The sequence below is a fragment of the Centruroides sculpturatus genome, unplaced genomic scaffold (assembly GCF_000671375.1).
Source record: "Centruroides sculpturatus isolate CEXI.00-Female unplaced genomic scaffold, Cexi_2.0 scaffold661, whole genome shotgun sequence".
In the NCBI taxonomy this organism is placed as follows: Eukaryota; Metazoa; Arthropoda; class Arachnida; order Scorpiones; family Buthidae; genus Centruroides; species Centruroides sculpturatus.
The window spans coordinates 205,298-227,054 of record NW_019384963.1 but is presented as its reverse complement, the minus strand read 5'-3'; the positions used below and the strand labels follow the sequence as shown (position 1 = coordinate 227,054).

The 21,757-nt window shown below is 28.4% G+C and overlaps 2 protein-coding genes across 4 annotated transcripts in view; both read right to left on the bottom strand.

Moving 5' to 3' along the window:
• The window catches only part of LOC111632472 (E3 ubiquitin-protein ligase arih1-like), a 118,680-nt gene extending 105,665 nt beyond the window's left edge, over window positions 1–13,015 (bottom strand). Inside the window, exon 1 of the mRNA XM_023376889.1 lies at window positions 12,668–13,015. Coding sequence (XP_023232657.1) covers window positions 12,668–12,883 — 216 coding nt within the window. The 5' untranslated portion in view covers window positions 12,884–13,015. The remainder of the gene's footprint in view (window positions 1–12,667) is intronic.
• Window positions 13,016–13,339: 324 nt separating this feature from the next.
• LOC111632471 (E3 ubiquitin-protein ligase arih1-like) lies at window positions 13,340–15,679 on the bottom strand. 3 transcript variants are annotated; one of them, XM_023376885.1, is made up of 2 exons: window positions 15,308–15,679; window positions 13,340–13,396 (listed from the first exon to the last, which is right to left on the bottom strand). In XM_023376885.1, the coding sequence occupies exons 1-2, from the start codon at window positions 15,521–15,523 to the stop codon at window positions 13,355–13,357; spliced, it is 258 nt and encodes an 85-aa protein (XP_023232653.1). In that variant the 5' UTR covers window positions 15,524–15,679; the 3' UTR covers window positions 13,340–13,354. The 3 variants fall into 3 exon arrangements, with proteins under 3 accessions (XP_023232653.1, XP_023232654.1, XP_023232656.1); XM_023376886.1 differs by lacking the exon at window positions 13,340–13,396 and adding an exon at window positions 14,660–15,034; XM_023376888.1 differs by lacking the exon at window positions 13,340–13,396 and adding an exon at window positions 15,047–15,070 and having other exon boundaries at window positions 15,308–15,678.
• Between the last annotated feature and the right edge of the window lie 6,078 nt (window positions 15,680–21,757).

Genomic DNA, 21,757 nt, shown 5'->3' with positions numbered 1-21,757 from the left:
AAAAGCCACATGTTGGTCAAGACAAATAGGAGCAATCTGCCAGTGTAGCTCTGAAAGAATACTTGTCCTAAAAGATATACAGTAAACAAGCAATAAATAAATTGCTGTTTATGTTAACACTGTTAGTTTTACTAATAAAGTTGCAGACAGACTCTATATTATCCAATGACATGAGTTTGAGAACAAATCACTTAGTTTTTTACAGTGAATAAGTTAACATATTCTAAAATCGATGCTGGTTTCAAAATAGTTCATTGAGTGTTTACATAGAAAGGAGGAAACTACCAAAAACTTAAAAGCTTTGAAGATACAAATTCAAGTAAGAGTGTCTAATAACATTAAAGCACAGATTGATTTACAGAAAATGAATAAGAAAAAAATAAATTTGAATCATGTATGCCTTTGGTAATTTTGGAAACAAAATTACAATGAAGTTGTCCATGGCACATGAATATCTAAAAAGCCATGAAATAATTTCTCACAATTTTTATAACTATTGGTAAAATTAGACAAAGGAAAAGATGATGCATTCTAATTGCAAGTTAAATTCAGAAAATAACTTCTTATTATTGCATAATCTACAGCTACTTTCAAATTGATTTAAAACTCAGATAACCCACAAATTATTTGAACAAATTTACAGTAAAGATCAGTTTATAGTCAAATGGCAGTGTTGAGCTTCAAGATTGTTAGCCATTGCTGAAGTTAATAAGATCACCACCTAGTTTTTAGCACAGAATAGCATTTGCATCAAAACGTCAAAGCTGAACATTGTTTAACTCTGAAACTGTGTTGCATGACCAGAAGTGAGCATCTATAGTTTAATGTCTAGTGAAGCAGAGGACAGCAAACATAACAGAACTCAGAAACTCTGCTGGCAGTTCCAGGTTACCATTGGACTGTAAACTAACCCTAATATATTCACAGAATTTTTAGTTTTTACCGAGAATTTTAATTTCTTTCTATGGAAAAAGTTAATTAAACTGTTCTTAAAATTGAAGAAATATTCCATGTTTCACTGTATTGTAGTTAGTTAAAAATGATTTGTTTTTATATATTAAATGTCAGTTTTCTATTGATAAAATTCCCATTTGTAATTAATATAATCTTACAAAAGTGAATAAGAAAAAAAACTACAATCTACAAATCATCTGAAAATAATTTCATGATCTTCCAGTATCTACAAAACAATCACCAATTACAAATATTACATACAAATATTAGATACAAAGTGTGAATCATAAAAATATCAAACAAATTTTTCACTCAAATTCAAATGCATATTTTTCAACATTTAATCAAACAAATGTTGGGAAGAGAGTAGTAAAGTCCTCACACTCATTTCTAATTTTGTAACTCCAACAATTGTCACAAAACACAATTAAAAATTATTTTAATTTCATTTTTAAATACAATTTTTTAACTTTATTCTATTTTATAATTTATACTCAATAATAGTAAAAGATCTTGCTGGTTCACTCTGAATACTACAGACTAAAGACAGTTCTACTTTGAATCTGTTCTTATGGTCTGTGGACTGTCAAGATCCATGAAACTTACACAGGGGGTCATCAGCATCTTATGAATTTTTTTGGTAAATTTTATAAAAAGTAATCAAATAATGTTTTTACTTATTTAAACACATGCATAATATAAACTCAGACCATGCATGTGTTTTTATTTGTGACTTTTCCTGAGCCAAAAAGACAATTTTTAGTTATAAACAACAATTATCTAGACAAGGTTTTCAAAAGCTTTAATCCAATATCTACAATACCTGCAAGATAAATTCTATGATTACTTTTCCATTTCAAGTACAAATAAAAATTGCATTGAATCCTTTTGCAGTAAATATTAACAAAACAGAGATTGACAAGAAATGAAACAACTTGATAGAAATCGTCAATGTTTTGAAACATCAATTAAATTCAAATTCTCTTCTGAATTTTTGTAGTAAATGGTTTATTATGTGTACATCCAAAAATATTGCACAGAACAATGAAAATATTAGTACCATACTTAAGTAAAAGTTGACATTAAAAATAAGTATAAGTATAAATATTTTGATCATTTACTTTTTTTAGAAATATTTTAATGGTTTTACTCAACCTGGCTTTTTGTGTGAGTTCCCCAACGTTTAAACCATAATCTATTTTGCATTTTTACCCCTTCTTTTAGGCTAGCTCTTTCTATTAAGTCTTATTATAAGTCGTTATTTTCTATTAAGTCTTATGCCATTCTTCTCTAAACATTTGTAATGTTGAACAATTTTGACTTTTGTCATTTAAACACATATGTAAACACTTACTATATAATATGCAACCTTCTCTTTGTCTGTAATTAATTTTATTTTATACTAGCTGTACCCAGCCACGCATTGCCATGGCTCAAAATGTATCTACAGTAGAGCATCGATTATCCGACTCAATTGAGGACTGGGGTTAATCAGATAATTGAAAAACGGATAACCGAAAAGTATGAAAAAATACATTATTAGTATAGTATATTAGTATATCCCATGTAATTAGTATATTAGTACATCGCTATTAACCTACTTCGCGGTGAATTTTCATCAATGTTAAGCCTAACAAAAATTTTTTTTAAAATAATAATTGTTGCTATTGTATCGTTAAAAATTATTTTTAAATTATTTTATTGCTCACAAAACAAACAACCACTCATAATTAGAAAATTAAGCCTAGTTTAAATACTGGCCTCCCTTTCATGGTCAAGCCAGTGTTGCCAACTAAAACATGCAAAAATTTAACAAAAATAATATTATAGTAGTAAAGACATAGTCAAATATTTTAGTGCCACATCACTAGTGGACATTTGAAATTTGCCGACTAGAATGGTCGATTAACCGATGTGACAGTTGATCGGGGGTCAGAGCTCTACTGTATTATAAATATATAACACTTCCCCATGGGGGGAGTTCATTCTCTTGACATACCCTATTAAACTCAATCAGAAACACAAAAAACCACATCTAAAATAGTATAATAGCAGCCAAGTTCTTCATGGTAAGCCTTAATTTTGTCCCTCTCCTCTGTGGGGGGGGGGAATTTAGACATCTATATAATATAAAAACACTAGTGTATTCGAATGCAACATTGTGTCAAAATTTCAAAGCATTCGGTTAAGAACTTTAGGAGATTTAAGATTCTGAACAAATGAACATTTACATTTTTATTTATATAGATGTAATTTTGTTTTATCTTTTTGCTTTTTTTTTCTGTGCAATTGTTTGTTATATGTATATTTTTTTTCTTTTTGTTATTGCTTTTAAGGGTCTTTTTAATTATTGTTTTTTATTTGGGGAGGAAATCATTTGATCAGAACTTAAGATTAAATTGTCTAGTATTAAATATTTCCAAGTTTATTGTTCAGATAAAAGATTGACTTCCATATCAATTTAAAACAAAATTTTCTACTTTAAATTTTTATAGTTTATTGTCTTATGTATATTTTAATATTTTTAATTCGTCACAGCAAATAAAAAGTATTAAAATTCAAAATACTGTGTTTCAGTTTGTTATTTAAACTACAATTTCAGTTTTGAATTGCATACTTTAAAACTGTTAGGGGATCTTCAATTCCTGATTATTTGAAAGGAGGTCTGCAAAAAAATGAAAGATTAAAAGCTACTGATTTAACAAATATGTAAATGGAAATTCCTTCTAGATAATGATCAATAAAGTTTAATTTTTTTGACTACTCATACCAAAATCAAATTGGTTTTGATCACTCATCTTTTTAGCTTATTATAAAAATTTAAAGTTCGGTTTCTGTATAAAATTCCAAATACATATTTCAAAAGTAAAATTATTATTTATATTCTCTTTATCATTTTAATTATAATTATAAATAATTAAAGTGTCCTGTAAAATCCTGTCAATTAATATTTGGATTCAGATGATAGAAGAGTTCAAAAATAGTAATTAGTTGATTTGATTAGTAACTTTTAAAAAAATTTTATTCATTATACATTCACTCATTAAAAGTTACATATAAAAGATCTTTTACTTTTTACATAATCTGGAAAAAACAATTTCAATGCCAAATTTATGAAAAGTAAAGGAAGCATCCGATCAACTACAGCAAAGCACCAGGTGATATCTCTTAGGAATGAATGGTTCCAAAGACACTTAACCTATATAGATTCAACCCAGAGATCAATCATAAAGTGCTTAACAGAACACAGAGCCAACATAGATAGAGGAAGGAAACTACTGCCCTTTCAATATATGTAGGGGAAGAGAAAGTTAAACCTGATTTACAATGTGCTACATTAATTAGAATAATGGCAAACACGAACCAACTCAAAGTACTAGAGGCACTTGATTTTTAAGGCAGAAGCAGGGACAATGTACAGTCGCTTCCCCTATAACGCGGTAGATACGTTCTGCTTTATAAGAATTTCACATTGTAGGAATCCTCAAATACATGAGCCAATCACAGCCCGGCACGTGTGCAGTTTATGGACTACGGCTGTTTGAAAGGTTTTCTTCCATAAAATTAATCGATTCTAGACTAATTTCACTCAACATTTCCAAAATATGTATATTTTTTGGGAATAATCTGTATAAACTATGCTATAAACAAAAAATTGTAGGATTACTTACCGAGAGTGTGCACCGTTCGACCACGCCATTGCTTAAGCTTGTTTTCGTCGCGGAGCAGCGCACCAAACGGTGGCCGCATTTTCTGATAAGTTATTTTTCTGCGAAAAGTTCGTTGAACTTTGGAGACATCATTAATAGAAATAATTTTTATGACCGTTGAATAAGAAATGTTTTTTTCACAAGAAATGTATAAAATTACAGTACTGTATTAGACTTACAGTACCTAATTTAGGTCTATATACTGTACAGACGATAGTAAACTCAACTTATCCGCCTAAACTTTCCATAGCGTGCAAGTAGTTCGGCTGCTCATCCACTATTGGTCCAGATTCGACCAATCCTGTCGCGACACAAATCGGTGATGATGTTTTACTGCATTTTACGAGTCTCTTTTAGCGTCTTTATTTTAGGTCGCAATTTTTTCGCCATGATATACGAATCCATTATATGAACCCATGTTATAAGGGGGTCTACTGTATAAACTTTGAGGAGGAGAGATGCATTCCACAAGTTTGGCAGACCTGTCTGATGCATCATTATGAAAACCTTTTACAACTTTTACACTTGGATGCATCCTATTGGTCAATTTTAGAAGACTTTAAATTTGAATTTATATGTGAGCTCTTCTATGTTTGACATATTCAAACATCAAAATGTTGGGTGTTCCATCTATTTGAAATTTGTGACTGGAAGCAGGTCTTAGAAGTCAACCAAAAATGTTCATTTTTTTCTGAAAAATTAGCTGGATGAATATCAAGGTATGTGGTTTTTACATTACAGTATAGCCTAGTATTTGGAGTTCAGAATATTTTTATTCTTTAACAGATTTGAACATTTATGTCATTTGAACTTTAAACTCTATAAACAGTAATAGAAACCACATCATTAACCTAACATTGAAGAATGGCCATGAAAATGGTTTTGAGCGAAGAACAACTTTTATTTTTAAACCAACATTAGATTAACAATTTGGTTCCTATGACTGTTTATAGAATTTAAAGTTAAAGCATCATTAATGTTCCAACTCATTACACATTCTCAATAAATTTTGAAGCCTGTTCTACTTTTGACTCCATTTAGTTTTTGAACTTACTATATTAAATCTGATTATAAGATAGTCCTATCACAAAAAATCTTTAACCAAGATTAAAATAGTGTCTCTCCTTAAATTACATCGAGAATGTTTGAATATATTTATTTTAAACTGTTTCGAAGACATTGTCTCAGTTCTAAAATGTTGAATTGAAACAAACTGAGATATCCAGAATCATAAATATTTCCTAAAGAAATAACTAAATTTGTTAACCATGGAAATGAATATAACTTGTCTTGGGTCTCTGATCAAATATGACTTACAGGAAAGGATGTGTTAAATCACTAGTCTGTGATTATAAAAAAAATTTACACAAATATTCCTATTGATATTATTTTCAGATTATTGAAATTTAAATCATCACCTAAAGAGTTCTTTAGATATCTCACTGCTAAACAGTTACAAGATAGTTAGGAACAGATAACAATTGTCAGCCTAACAGATATCAAAGTGTCACAAATTTTCTTTGAAACTGCAGCATTTATAAGAAATGCTCCTCCAAAATTAAAAAACTTTAGAGAGATACACAAACATCTTAAACACCTTCCACCAATATTACTTCACATTAGAACCTATTTAAATAGGAATCAATAACATTATAAATAGGCTTAAATGGAAAGAATTTCTTTATGAATCTAGATTCAGAATAATTTTCAATATATTTTTATTTGAGAGGAATCTAAATCTATCATCCTTTAATATCAGGAAAAAAGGAATCATTATGAAGATGATAGTTTAATAAAGGAGAAGGATTACAGTAGATAAGTGAGGAATGAATTCCTGAAAACCAAGATTATTTTTTCACAAAAATAAATATGCAAACCCTAAATACAACAACAGAAGTGACATAGGCTATCTGAAGATCTACAGCATCTATTCAAGCAAATGGTAGTGATTGTGATTTCATTTTATTAGCACGAAATGATGAGTAATTACTTCAAACATTTGGAACCAGGAGCTCAAAGATACAATGTATTATTTAAGATTACAGTTTCTATTATTTATTTGTGAAATATTTTTACTAAATAAACAATCATAACTTATCTGTTCATATTATTTATTAAGATTTTAAGATAATTTATAAATAAGCCTAGAAATGTTGATATGAAACTAAATACTATAATACTTATTACATTCATGATGCTTACAATTTTCTCTAACAGATCTGATAATTCTTATATTTTTTTAATAAATTCTTTATATTCTTAACCTTATTTCTTTAAACATACTAAAATTACAACAACTTGTAAGAGTTAAACTTATATTTCCATAAATATGTTTTTAAATAGAAATAACCTAAGTTGAGAATAATCAAGAATTCCTATTGGAGTCTGGAATTTCAGAATGAAATCCAAAGCAGGTTTATGAATAAACCAAAAAGTGTTTCTTTATCTTAAATAAATGCAAGCTGGAAGAGTATGAATGTTAGTAGTTTCAGCATTAGTACTTTGAATCAAGAATTTCAAAAATAAAGTAAAAAAAATTCTACAAAATATTGATTAAAACTATACAATTTCTTAATGTTTATAAGATTTGATGTTTGAATTAATGTTGATTATTCTGATAAATAATAATGATTATAAATTATTATTTATTAAATTAATGAAGAGAAACTGTGAATAGTATTTTCAGAAATTTTTACTAGCTGGGTGGACTTTAAAAAAAATACCACCATGCAATATTATGTAATTTTCTGTTATTTGTAAATATAATGTCTCTTTCTCTACACATACATTATATCTCTATACTATATACATGTAATATAGTTTCTGAAATCTGATGTCTTTTGATCTTCAGACAATGTTTTATTCATACATTTTCTTCCTTGATGTCTCACTCTTCCATTTTTGTATATCATATTCTTAAATCTTTCCTAGTCTTCATTTCTCTTATTTTGTGGTTTTTGTTGCTTAGCTATCCTCAGCAATTTGTACTCTGTAATTATTTTCATATAATATTATCATTAACTGTCTTTTAATTTCATCAATAATTGATTCCTTTAATTTTTCAATTTTATTTTGTGCAAAATATTCTGTATGAGCTTACCAGTACATCCATTTTTTTAAAATATTTTTTCTGTATCTTCACAGTGTATAAAACTTGGTGCAATTTTGGCCATTAAAATACTCACATTGCTTTAAACAGATACCAAAAAATATTTATTTAAAAGAATATTTTTGGCCCCATTTGAACCATCTTCAGTTTACAAATTGAACAAAATCAAAACATCAATTTTTAACCATTGTTCAATGAAACATATCATTTGAACACAGAAGTCTAAAATTATTTTTAAAAGAATGCATAGAATGAAATGTGATAAAATGTATATTAGCCTATAAAAAGGAGTTTTGTAATCCAATATCAATCAACCCAAGCCTAACTTGGCAGCAAAGTTTAAAAAAGCATAAAATCACATAACTGCCCTTTAGCAATTAAATCTTGCTTTTGCCTCACACTGTAAACAGAAGGAAAATGTAACTGAGTCTAAAACAAACCTTTGTTATTCAATATTGGAAATTATCTTATTTCTCTTTTCTTCTTGTTAACACAATTTTTAAAAAATGGAAGAGAATTCCAACATTCCTGTAATCACTTTGTAACATTAGCATTTATAATGTTTAGACACTGTGATAAACCATAAATGTATAACCATTCTAGCAGCCTGATAAAGAATAGCAGCATATGCTATTCTTTATAAGGAAATGATCATCATCTTGCCATATCCCTTTATCGAGGAGTATCTCCTTCATACTGAACTTTGCTAGTGACCTATAATATTCTCTAACTCTTATTTCAATTGATCTTTTTGTTGATACTATGTTAAAAATAAACTTTCAATTTAGAAAACCCTATTACATATATTCCTGACTTAGAGCACCTAATTTGTTCTTAACTGTCTTTAGGAGGCACATGACAGAAGAATTTTTTAGGTTTAATACACAGTTTAAAATCACACTTATTTCATTCTATACATTTAAAAAAATATTAATAATTTTAAATTTCTGCATTTGGATGTTATATTCCATTAAACAAACAGTTAAAAATCAATGTTTGATTTCATTCAATTTGTTAACTGAAGATAGCTCATGAAAAGCCAAAAATGTTCTTTATATAAATATTTTTTATATCTGTATATAGCTGTGTGAGTATTTTTACTTTTCTATGTTTTTAGCTGAAAATTAACACCTAAAGTTCTGTAATTTTAGTTTAAAAAAAATGCAAAACATATATCTTTGTGGTATTTGTGTACAACTGATAATACTTATTATTTCATTGAATATTAAATAAATACAGTCGACCCCCCTTTTACATGGTAGATATGTTCCTGTTTTTATGAATACAGCTTCTAGGAGTCCAGCCAATCACAGCCGGCACGTATGCAGTTTACAGACTACGGCTGTTTGAAAGGTTTCTTCCATAAAATTAATCGATTCTAGACTAATTAGATGCAACATTTCCAAAATACGTATAATTTTTTGGGAATAATCCATATAAACTATGCTATAAACAAAAAATTGTAGGATTACTTACCAAGTGTGCACCGTTCGACTACGCCGTTGCTTAAGCTTGTTTTCGTTGTGGAGATTGTCATTGAATGGCGCTCACGTGCTTCCTGATAAATTATTTTTTTTTGCGAAAAATTCGCTGAACTTTAAAGACATCATTAATATAAATATAATTTTTATGGACATTAAATAATAAATAGTTTTTGGTAGGTTCGCTGCTCATTTAAACTAAACTGTTTGTGCAATCCTGTCGTGACACGAGTCGGCGATGATTACCGAATTATAGGAGTTTTTTTTAACATGTTTGTACAAATACTGTCGCAATTTTTTCGCCGTGATATAGGAATCCAAACTATAGGAACCCATGTTATAGGGGGGTTGACTGTACATACATAATGCAAAATTAGTATTAAAATACAACATTCTATATACTAAGAACATTCTATTTGACTTATTAAATAAAAGAATTTTGATTTAACATGTGATCAAACTCAATGGAAAAAAATCTTCAAGTAAATCCTGTTATTCAATTAAATATTGAGTGATTTATTTATTGTAAATGAACTTGTATGTCTAAACATTCCATTAATTTAAAATAACTTAATCCATACTTTAAAGCCATCGGATCATCAAAATGTAATTAATTCAATTTAAAAACTTCTCTGAAAGGTAGTTTAATAGATTAAAACAAATTTAATCTAGTTTTAAAGCTTTCTATTATTAACTATAGCAAATTATAAATATTTTAGCATTATGAAATAAGGTAAAATATACGACAAATGTTATAATTGTTTGAAATTAAGCACATCAAAATCATACAATTAAATATTACATTTAATAAGTCTTATTTATGAAAAGTTTAATTACTTTTTAATAAATATTTGTTCTGTATAAAATTATGAACAAAAAAGTATACTGAATAAAAATATGCTGAAGTGACTATTTTTTAAAATTTTAGTTAAAGATATAATACAATAAAATAATTAAAAAGTTAATTTAATTTTGAATGTAAATAATCTCCAATTATCAAATTTAACTATACCCTCTTTATTACAGAGCTAAAATAGTTGTATTATGTACTTTTCAAGTCCTTCAGCTGATCATTAAATATATAAATCCAAAAAAATTAACTATTTAGAATATTAAAATATTTAGTGTAAATGAGCTTTTTCAATAAAGCAGAGTATGATAAAAAGTCAGAATCACAAATTTTATTCACTTCTTTTTCAAGTTTTTCAGCTAATTTTCTAAATCTCTGCTTCAGAGAATCATTTACAGGATCATATTTTGATATTAAAAAACTAAACTAAAAAAAGAAAATTATACAATTAAAAAAACTCAAAATCAATTACATGAATTAAGTATATAAAAAAAGAAAACTCATAAATAAAGTTTCGAATTTTAATTTAAATATGGAGTTGTTACACATTAAAACATTACATGATTAAGGTTTATTGCAATAAAATTTTTTTTTCCTTCTTCAGATCAGTACTAATCCATCAAAATAGATCTATTCCTAGAATACGTTTTATGCTAAATATATGAAATAAAAAATTATTCTAGAAAACAGAGTAATAAATTTTATAAATTTTTTTAATATTTGAAAATACAGTAATTCTTATTACAAAAGAAAATACCATTAAAATTAAGTCTTCAATAACTAGGAAAATAATTTTTAAAAATTATAAGAGGAAATTAATTATAAGGAAATTATTACAGTTTTGCTAATCAATATCATTATTTTTTTAAGTGTAAAATTCTAAATAACCTTTAAACAAAAGGATATATTTTTAAATTCATTTTACTAAAAAGATAAACTGTTTTATATACATTTATAATGTATATACAATTTGCAACTTAGTTCTAATTTTTATTTTAAGAAAAAACAATACTTAATATTCATAAAGTGTGAGTAATACATTTGAAATCTAAAGGTCAGAGATTTAGATCCTACCTGGAATTAACCACTTTTGTCTAAATTATTGTTTGTTGTTTTACTTTATATGAACATACAAATTTACAATAACTAGAATTATACATTGAGTGTTACATATTTACATGTAACACTCAATGTATAATTCTAATTATTCTATAATTTAAAAAAAAAAAAAAAATTTCAGAACAAAGATCAAAGTATAGAAATAAAAGTTAAATTAAAATAAATTTTTATTTCATTTTTCTTTTTATTGTAATTGAAAACATGAATTACACAAATAATTTTTAATTTTCATATTAATAGCCCATGAAAATACTATGAAAAAATCAAGTACTAACACAAGCAGAACGAAAAACAAAAATTAAGCATATCCATTCAGCTCACTTATCACTAGTTTATTTGTAATGATATTTTTGAAGAAGAATTTTCAGTAAATTTGAGAACAGCTAAAAATTATTAAAAATATTCAAGTTTACAACTTTCATTTAAGCAATAACATACAACATTACTACAGAATCAGTTTGTTGTAACACATTTATACCATCCTTATCAACTTTATCAACACAAAATAGTTTCCTCACATTTCACATGCCAACTAATAAGTAAAACATTTCGGCATCGTATCTTTACATGAAACGAAACATAAAAACATATCATTCTCTTTAACTCAGAAAATTTGAATAAAATCTCCGTAATCAAAATCTTCAATACGATATTAATTACCATTTCCATAGCATTCAATCTTGCCATAGGACATTCACCAAAAGGTGTAATCCTCCAATTTTGTACGAGCAATCGGCATTTCATTCAAATGATCACTTGTAACAACAGAAAGAACAAACAAGAACGTTCTATCAGCTCATACGGTCCTCCAGTTACGCATCAAAAGCCACAAACATGCTTGACGCCAAAAATTACACGACTAATAAAAGAAATGAATTATGTCTTAAAGCGAAATCAAAATCAGCAATCAGGCAAAAACTAACAAAAGAAATAACAACGATAAAATTTCGGTATTTCATTTATTACTTTTTGCTTGCTTACCAATTTCGACTCGGATTCAAGACGTAATCCACAGAGCCAAAATCATCCAGAAAATGCAATAAAATGCTCGAATTCACTCAAAAATCAGCAAAACAATAATCATTTTTCGAACGACACACAAATCCTTCCAATCATGATTGGTTAACGCTCAAGGCTAACAAACACCAAGAATGCACTTGTGAACCGACCACTGCCACATAAAAATGAATTCATTTACTCACAAACACTAAACAAAAAAAAAAACAATTATATATTTTTTTAAATATCACTTTCTACGTTAAATTACGTAAAATTAATTAATTAAACATTAACAAAAGAGAAAGTTAAGACATTAACGAATAACGCAGACGTTTCTAATTATAACTAATTCGGAAATTTTTTTTTCGAGGTGAAAATATAATGAAATAATAATAAAAAAAATGGTTATAATTGAATTAATGTGGAAGCATTTTTATGTACTGACCTGTACTACGGTATTGACTTCTCTAATACAATCGATCATGTGTTGCACGATTTGTTCTGTTGTTAAAACTTCGTAAACAAATTCTTCTTCAATGTCCATTTTGTCTTTTGATGTCGCTGGTTCGGGTTCCAAACCGATTGATAAACCGTCATCTTCTTCGCCAGTTGATTCGTTACCGGAATCGCTGCCGTATAAAACATCTTCGTCCGAATCCATTATTTATACAGAAATAACGAATGGAAATTCGCTATTTCTCTAAAACGGCGATTAAATTCTTTTCCGAAATAAAACTTCTATCAGCGTTCTAAACAGCGTTCACTTCCAACCCAATGACGTCATTGTCGACTGCTACTATCATGAGCTTTTTCAATAAAGCAGAGTATGATAAAAAGTCAGAATCACAAATTTTATTCACTTCTTTTTCAAGTTTTTCAGCTAATTTTCTAAATCTCTGCTTCAGAGAATCATTTACAGGATCATATTTTGATATTAAAAAACTAAACTAAAAAAAGAAAATTATACAATTAAAAAAACTCAAAATCAATTACATGAATTAAGTATATAAAAAAAGAAAACTCATAAATAAAGTTTCGAATTTTAATTTAAATATGGAGTTGTTACACATTAAAACATTACATGATTAAGGTTTATTGCAATAAAATTTTTTTTTCCTTCTTCAGATCAGTACTAATCCATCAAAATAGATCTATTCCTAGAATACGTTTTATGCTAAATATATGAAATAAAAAATTATTCTAGAAAACAGAGTAATAAATTTTATAAATTTTTTTAATATTTGAAAATACAGTAATTCTTATTACAAAAGAAAATACCATTAAAATTAAGTCTTCAATAACTAGGAAAATAATTTTTAAAAATTATAAGAGGAAATTAATTATAAGGAAATTATTACAGTTTTGCTAATCAATATCATTATTTTTTTAAGTGTAAAATTCTAAATAACCTTTAAACAAAAGGATATATTTTTAAATTCATTTTACTAAAAAGATAAACTGTTTTATATACATTTATAATGTATATACAATTTGCAACTTAGTTCTAATTTTTATTTTAAGAAAAAACAATACTTAATATTCATAAAGTGTGAGTAATACATTTGAAATCTAAAGGTCAGAGATTTAGATCCTACCTGGAATTAACCACTTTTGTCTAAATTATTGTTTGTTGTTTTACTTTATATGAACATACAAATTTACAATAACTAGAATTATACATTGAGTGTTACATATTTACATGTAACACTCAATGTATAATTCTAATTATTCTATAATTTAAAAAAAAAAAAAAAAATTTCAGAACAAAGATCAAAGTATAGAAATAAAAGTTAAATTAAAATAAATTTTTATTTCATTTTTCTTTTTATTGTAATTGAAAACATGAATTACACAAATAATTTTTAATTTTCATATTAATAGCCCATGAAAATACTATGAAAAAATCAAGTACTAACACAAGCAGAACGAAAAACAAAAATTAAGCATATCCATTCAGCTCACTTATCACTAGTTTATTTGTAATGATATTTTTGAAGAAGAATTTTCAGTAAATTTGAGAACAGCTAAAAATTATTAAAAATATTCAAGTTTACAACTTTCATTTAAGCAATAACATACAACATTACTACAGAATCAGTTTGTTGTAACACATTTATACCATCCTTATCAACTTTATCAACACAAAATAGTTTCCTCACATTTCACATGCCAACTAATAAGTAAAACATTTCGGCATCGTATCTTTACATGAAACGAAACATAAAAACATATCATTCTCTTTAACTCAGAAAATTTGAATAAAATCTCCGTAATCAAAATCTTCAATACGATATTAATTACCATTTCCATAGCATTCAATCTTGCCATAGGACATTCACCAAAAGGTGTAATCCTCCAATTTTGTACGAGCAATCGGCATTTCATTCAAATGATCACTTGTAACAACAGAAAGAACAAACAAGAACGTTCTATCAGCTCATACGGTCCTCCAGTTACGCATCAAAAGCCACAAACATGCTTGACGCCAAAAATTACACGACTAATAAAAGAAATGAATTATGTCTTAAAGCGAAATCAAAATCAGCAATCAGGCAAAAACTAACAAAAGAAATAACAACGATAAAATTTCGGTATTTCATTTATTACTTTTTGCTTGCTTACCAATTTCGACTCGGATTCAAGACGTAATCCACAGAGCCAAAATCATCCAGAAAATGCAATAAAATGCTCGAATTCACTCAAAAATCAGCAAAACAATAATCATTTTTCGAACGACACACAAATCCTTCCAATCATGATTGGTTAACGCTCAAGGCTAACAAACACCAAGAATGCACTTGTGAACCGACCACTGCCACATAAAAATGAATTCATTTACTCACAAACACTAAACAAAAAAAAAAACAATTATATATTTTTTTAAATATCACTTTCTACGTTAAATTACGTAAAATTAATTAATTAAACATTAACAAAAGAGAAAGTTAAGACATTAACGAATAACGCAGACGTTTCTAATTATAACTAATTCGGAAATTTTTTTTTCGAGGTGAAAATATAATGAAATAATAATAAAAAAAATGGTTATAATTGAATTAATGTGGAAGCATTTTTATGTACTGACCTGTACTACGGTATTGACTTCTCTAATACAATCGATCATGTGTTGCACGATTTGTTCTGTTGTTAAAACTTCGTAAACAAATTCTTCTTCAATGTCCATTTTGTCTTTTGATGTCGCTGGTTCGGGTTCCAAACCGATTGATAAACCGTCATCTTCTTCGCCAGTTGATTCGTTACCGGAATCGCTGCCGTATAAAACATCTTCGTCCGAATCCATTATTTATACAGAAATAACGAATGGAAATTCGCTATTTCTCTAAAACGGCGATTAAATTCTTTTCCGAAATAAAACTTCTATCAGCGTTCTAAACAGCGTTCACTTCCAACCCAATGACGTCATTGTCGACTGCTACTATCAGCGCCCCCTCAATTTTCGAAAATTATAATTATATATATATGTATTTTGTTGCTTTTTAAGCCAGACGATATTTATTAAAAATTAAAAATTTTATTTTGTTAATTTATTTGAATTAATTTTTTTATCTTTTATCTTATTTACGATAATTTAATAGTAATGATGTTTACGTATTCCGCCATTAACGGGGCGTGTAAAAAAAAAAATGTAAAGTACGTTATATTAATTATTCAATAAATACGAACCGCGTGGGAGTTTTAATAAATATTAAAATGAATTAATTATAATTGCGCTTATATCTATTTATACGTTTTGAAGAAATCGTTGGATATATCAAAAGCGGATATTGAAAATTAATTACATGCATATGCATATTTTTGCGGTATTTTCAGGTTAAAAGAAAAACTTTAAAGTTTAATTTGGTCATAAATATCATTTTTGTAATGTAAAAGTATAAAAGTTACGGGGAAACGATTGAAGTGATCAAGGCGCGTAACTACCGCTCTGGGGGATCCGGGATTGTATCTGACTAAACAATTTTGGGAATTTTTCGGGGTAGTCTATTCTTGATATGTTGGACCCCCGTAGGTCTGGCCAAATCTGTAATTATTAGGGAGAAAAGGCCTTTTTGGTGCCTAAAGGATGGAAAGTCAAAATAAAAGCATAAACGTATTAAAATGTTTATAAATTCGATTCCGTGTATCTTCTTCGAGTCATGAACAAAACTCTGTTTTCTCTCCATCATAATCAGGGCCGGATCATCGCATAGACCAGTGTTTTTTAATCTTCTTGAATACGCGAGCCCTTTACAAGTTAAAAAAATCTGGCGACTCCCAGGGCCATATTAAAACTATGTTAGTGATTTTATAAACTACGTATTTAAGTTTCTTTCTGTTGAGACCTAAATGTCGATCAAAAACCAATTGTACTGTAAAATAAACAGGCACAGCCTTCTCACTGAAATTGTAGTTTTTTTTTTTTTTTGTAGTGTAGGACCTACAAACACTTGTCTTTTTCTTTCTACCCGCGACTCCCGTATAAGGCTTTGCGACCCCTCTGAGGGTCGCGACCCACAGGTTGAAAAACACTGGCATAGACAAATTCGACAAATGTCTAGGGCGGTTTTTAGAAGAGCCCGGTTAAATTGTCAATTTTGAAAGATATTGATGAAATTTTTAAAATTCTTCATACAAACAGCTGACGGCGACGACGAGGACGTATCAATTAATACTGCATTGCTAAAAAAATGGTACATTGGCGATATTGATACAGAAGAATTGGACGAGGAATTGTTGCAATTTAAATTAATTTGCAAAAGCCAAAAATTAACGTTGCCATCTGATATGCTGCAATTTATAGAGAGCACAAAACTAGTATCAACATTTCCAAATATAGAAATATTATTGCGAATATATTTAGCTTTGTCTATATTAAATGCATCTGGTGAAAGGTCATTCTCAGTATTAAAACGTGTAAAAAATTACGAAACTCACTGAGTGAATCAGAATTAAATTCTTTAGCTTTTTATACATCGAACAAAATGCTTTGGATAATATTAATTATGATAAAATAATTGATAATTTTGTTGAATTAAAGACTAGAAAACAGAATTTTTAAATAAAGTTCATTCATATTTATATACTTACTTTTTTAAAACTATCTTGGCTTTTATTTAACCCGTCGGCACGCGCGTGCTCCATCAAATTTAAATTACGCGCGCTCGGTCAATTAGGCACCAATTTAAAAAATTATTTAATAAAAATTTAGCGTCGAAGAACGGGTACTTTTACTTTAATCCAGTTCTACTATATGTTTGTAGTCGAATTCAGTCAAAAAATTTTAATTTTGTTATAATTTTGTTGATGATTTTAATTGTTTAATATTAGAAGGTAATTAGCATAAATTACAAAGTGTCGTGTTTCATCTTCGCTCCCGTTCAAATATATAGTCCTAGATACGCATCGATGTTTATTTTTACTTCTACTGGTGGTTCCGCTTTTATTTCACCTTCGGGCGTTTTGGTTACAGACGATGGGGAGACGGGCGTCACGTGATCGCTTACCTCACTTTTTACCACAGAAATTACCTTACATCGAAAGTTTTATTTTTTTTTCTTGATTTTAATTATTATTAACTAACTTTTTTTGATAGATTCTCATATATATGTGTTTTCTGAAGTTGCAGATATTTTTTTTATTAAGTTTNAAAAAAAAAAAAATTTCAGAACAAAGATCAAAGTATAGAAATAAAAGTTAAATTAAAATAAATTTTTATTTCATTTTTCTTTTTATTGTAATTGAAAACATGAATTACACAAATAATTTTTAATTTTCATATTAATAGCCCATGAAAATACTATGAAAAAATCAAGTACTAACACAAGCAGAACGAAAAACAAAAATTAAGCATATCCATTCAGCTCACTTATCACTAGTTTATTTGTAATGATATTTTTGAAGAAGAATTTTCAGTAAATTTGAGAACAGCTAAAAATTATTAAAAATATTCAAGTTTACAACTTTCATTTAAGCAATAACATACAACATTACTACAGAATCAGTTTGTTGTAACACATTTATACCATCCTTATCAACTTTATCAACACAAAATAGTTTCCTCACATTTCACATGCCAACTAATAAGTAAAACATTTCGGCATCGTATCTTTACATGAAACGAAACATAAAAACATATCATTCTCTTTAACTCAGAAAATTTGAATAAAATCTCCGTAATCAAAATCTTCAATACGATATTAATTACCATTTCCATAGCATTCAATCTTGCCATAGGACATTCACCAAAAGGTGTAATCCTCCAATTTTGTACGAGCAATCGGCATTTCATTCAAATGATCACTTGTAACAACGGAAAGAACAAACAAGAACGTTCTATCAGCTCATACGGTCCTCCAGTTACGCATCAAAAGCCACAAACATGCTTGACGCCAAAAATTACACGACTAATAAAAGAAATGAATTATGTCTTAAAGCGAAATCAAAATCAGCAATCAGGCAAAAACTAACAAAAGAAATAACAACGATAAAATTTCGGTATTTCATTTATTACTTTTTGCTTGCTTACCAATTTCGACTCGGATTCAAGACGTAATCCACAGAGCCAAAATCATCCAGAAAATGCAATAAAATGCTCGAATTCACTCAAAAATCAGCAAAACAATAATCATTTTTCGAACGACACACAAATCCTTCCAATCATGATTGGTTAACGCTCAAGGCTAACAAACACCAAGAATGCACTTGTGAACCGACCACTGCCACATAAAAATGAATTCATTTACTCACAAACACTAAACAAAAAAAAAAACAATTATATATTTTTTTAAATATCACTTTCTACGTTAAATTACGTAAAATTAATTAATTAAACATTAACAAAAGAGAAAGTTAAGACATTAACGAATAACGCAGACGTTTCTAATTATAACTAATTCGGAAATTTTTTTTTCGAGGTGAAAATATAATGAAATAATAATAAAAAAAATGGTTATAATTGAATTAATGTGGAAGCATTTTTATGTACTGACCTGTACTACGGTATTGACTTCTCTAATACAATCGATCATGTGTTGCACGATTTGTTCTGTTGTTAAAACTTCGTAAACAAATTCTTCTTCAATGTCCATTTTGTCTTTTGATGTCGCTGGTTCGGGTTCCAAACCGATTGATAAACCGTCATCTTCTTCGCCAGTTGATTCGTTACCGGAATCGCTGCCGTATAAAACATCTTCGTCCGAATCCATTATTTATACAGAAATAACGAATGGAAATTCGCTATTTCTCTAAAACGGCGATTAAATTCTTTTCCGAAATAAAACTTCTATCAGCGTTCTAAACAGCGTTCACTTCCAACCCAATGACGTCATTGTCGACTGCTACTATCAGCGCCCCCTCAATTTTCGAAAATTATAATTATATATATATGTATTTTGTTGCTTTTTAAGCCAGACGATATTTATTAAAAATTAAAAATTTTATTTTGTTAATTTATTTGAATTAATTTTTTTATCTTTTATCTTATTTACGATAATTTAATAGTAATGATGTTTACGTATTCCGCCATTAACGGGGCGTGTAAAAAAAAAAATGTAAAGTACGTTATATTAATTATTCAATAAATACGAACCGCGTGGGAGTTTTAATAAATATTAAAATGAATTAATTATAATTGCGCTTATATCTATTTATACGTTTTAAAGAAATCGTTGGATATATCAAAAGCGGATATTGAAAATTAATTACATGCATATGCATATTTTTGCGGTATTTTCAGGTTAAAAGAAAAACTTTAAAGTTTAATTTGGTCATAAATATCATTTTTGTAATGTAAAAGTATAAAAGTTACGGGGAAACGATTGAAGTGATCAAGGCGCGTAACTACCGCTCTGGGGGATCCGGGATTGTATCTGACTAAACAATTTTGGGAATTTTTCGGGGTAGTCTATTCTTGATATGTTGGACCCCCGTAGGTCTGGCCAAATCTGTAATTATTAGGGAGAAAAGGCCTTTTTGGTGCCTAAAGGATGGAAAGTCAAAATAAAAGCATAAACGTATTAAAATGTTTATAAATTCGATTCCGTGTATCTTCTTCGAGTCATGAACAAAACTCTGTTTTCTCTCCATCATAATCAGGGCCGGATCATCGCATAGACCAGTGTTTTTTAATCTTCTTGAATACGCGAGCCCTTTACAAGTTAAAAAAATCTGGCGACTCCCAGGGCCATATTAAAACTATGTTAGTGATTTTATAAACTACGTATTTAAGTTTCTTTCTGTTGAGACCTAAATGTCGATCAAAAACCAATTGTACTGTAAAATAAACAGGCACAGCCTTCTCACTGAAATTGTAGTTTTTTTTTTTTTTAGTAGTGTAGGACCTACAAACACTTGTCTTTTTCTTTCTACCCGCGACTCCCGTATAAGGCTTTGCGACCCCTCTGAGGGTCGCGACCCACAGGTTGAAAAACACTGGCATAGACAAATTCGACAAATGTCTAGGGCGGTTTTTAGAAGAGCCCGGTTAAATTGTCAATTTTGAAAGATATTGATGAAATTTTTAAAATTCTTCATACAAACAGCTGACGGCGACGACGAGGACGTATCAATTAATACTGCATTGCTAAAAAAATGGTACATTGGCGATATTGATACAGAAGAATTGGACGAGGAATTGTTGCAATTTAAATTAATTTGCAAAAGCCAAAAATTAACGTTGCCATCTGATATGCTGCAATTTATAGAGAGCACAAAACTAGTATCAACATTTCCAAATATAGAAATATTATTGCGAATATATTTAGCTTTGTCTATATCAAATGCATCTGATGAAAGGTCATTCTCAGTATTAAAACGTGTAAAAAATTACGAAACTCACTGAGTGAATCAGAATTAAATTCTTTAGCTTTTTATACATCGAACAAAATGCTTTGGATAATATTAATTATGATAAAATAATTGATAATTTTGTTGAATTAAAGACTAGAAAACAGAATTTTTAAATAAAGTTCATTCATATTTATATACTTACTTTTTTAAAACTATCTTGGCTTTTATTTAACCCGTCGGCACGCGCGTGCTCCATCAAATTTAAATTACGCGCGCTCGGTCAATTAGGCACCAATTTAAAAAATTATTTAATAAAAATTTAGCGTCGAAGAACGGGTACTTTTACTTTAATCCAGTTCTACTATATGTTTGTAGTCGAATTCAGTCAAAAAATTTTAATTTTGTTATAATTTTGTTGATGATTTTAATTGTTTAATATTAGAAGGTAATTAGCATAAATTACAAAGTGTCGTGTTTCATCTTCGCTTTCGTTCAAATATATAGTCCTAGATACGCATCGATGTTTATTTTTACTTCTACTGGTGGTTCCGCTTTTATTTCACCTTCGGGCGTTTTGGTTACAGACGATGGGGAGACGGGCGTCACGTGATCGCTTACCTCACTTTTTACCACAGAAATTACCTTACATCGAAAGTTTTATTTTTTTTTCTTGATTTTAATTATTATTAACTAACTTTTTTTGATAGATTCTCATATATATGTGTTTTCTGAAGTTGCAGATATTTTTTTT

What these genes read in the sequence shown, in the direction of transcription:
- LOC111632471 (XM_023376885.1), bottom strand. Translation starts at nt 15,523, where the DNA reads ATGGATTCGGACGAAGATGTTTTATACGGCAGCGATTCCGGTAACGAA. An exon ending in AAGTCAATACCGTAGTACAG is followed by an intron (nt 13,397 to 15,307) that starts GTCAGTACATAA and finishes TCATATATTTAG; the next exon opens with CATAAAACGTATTCTAGGAA.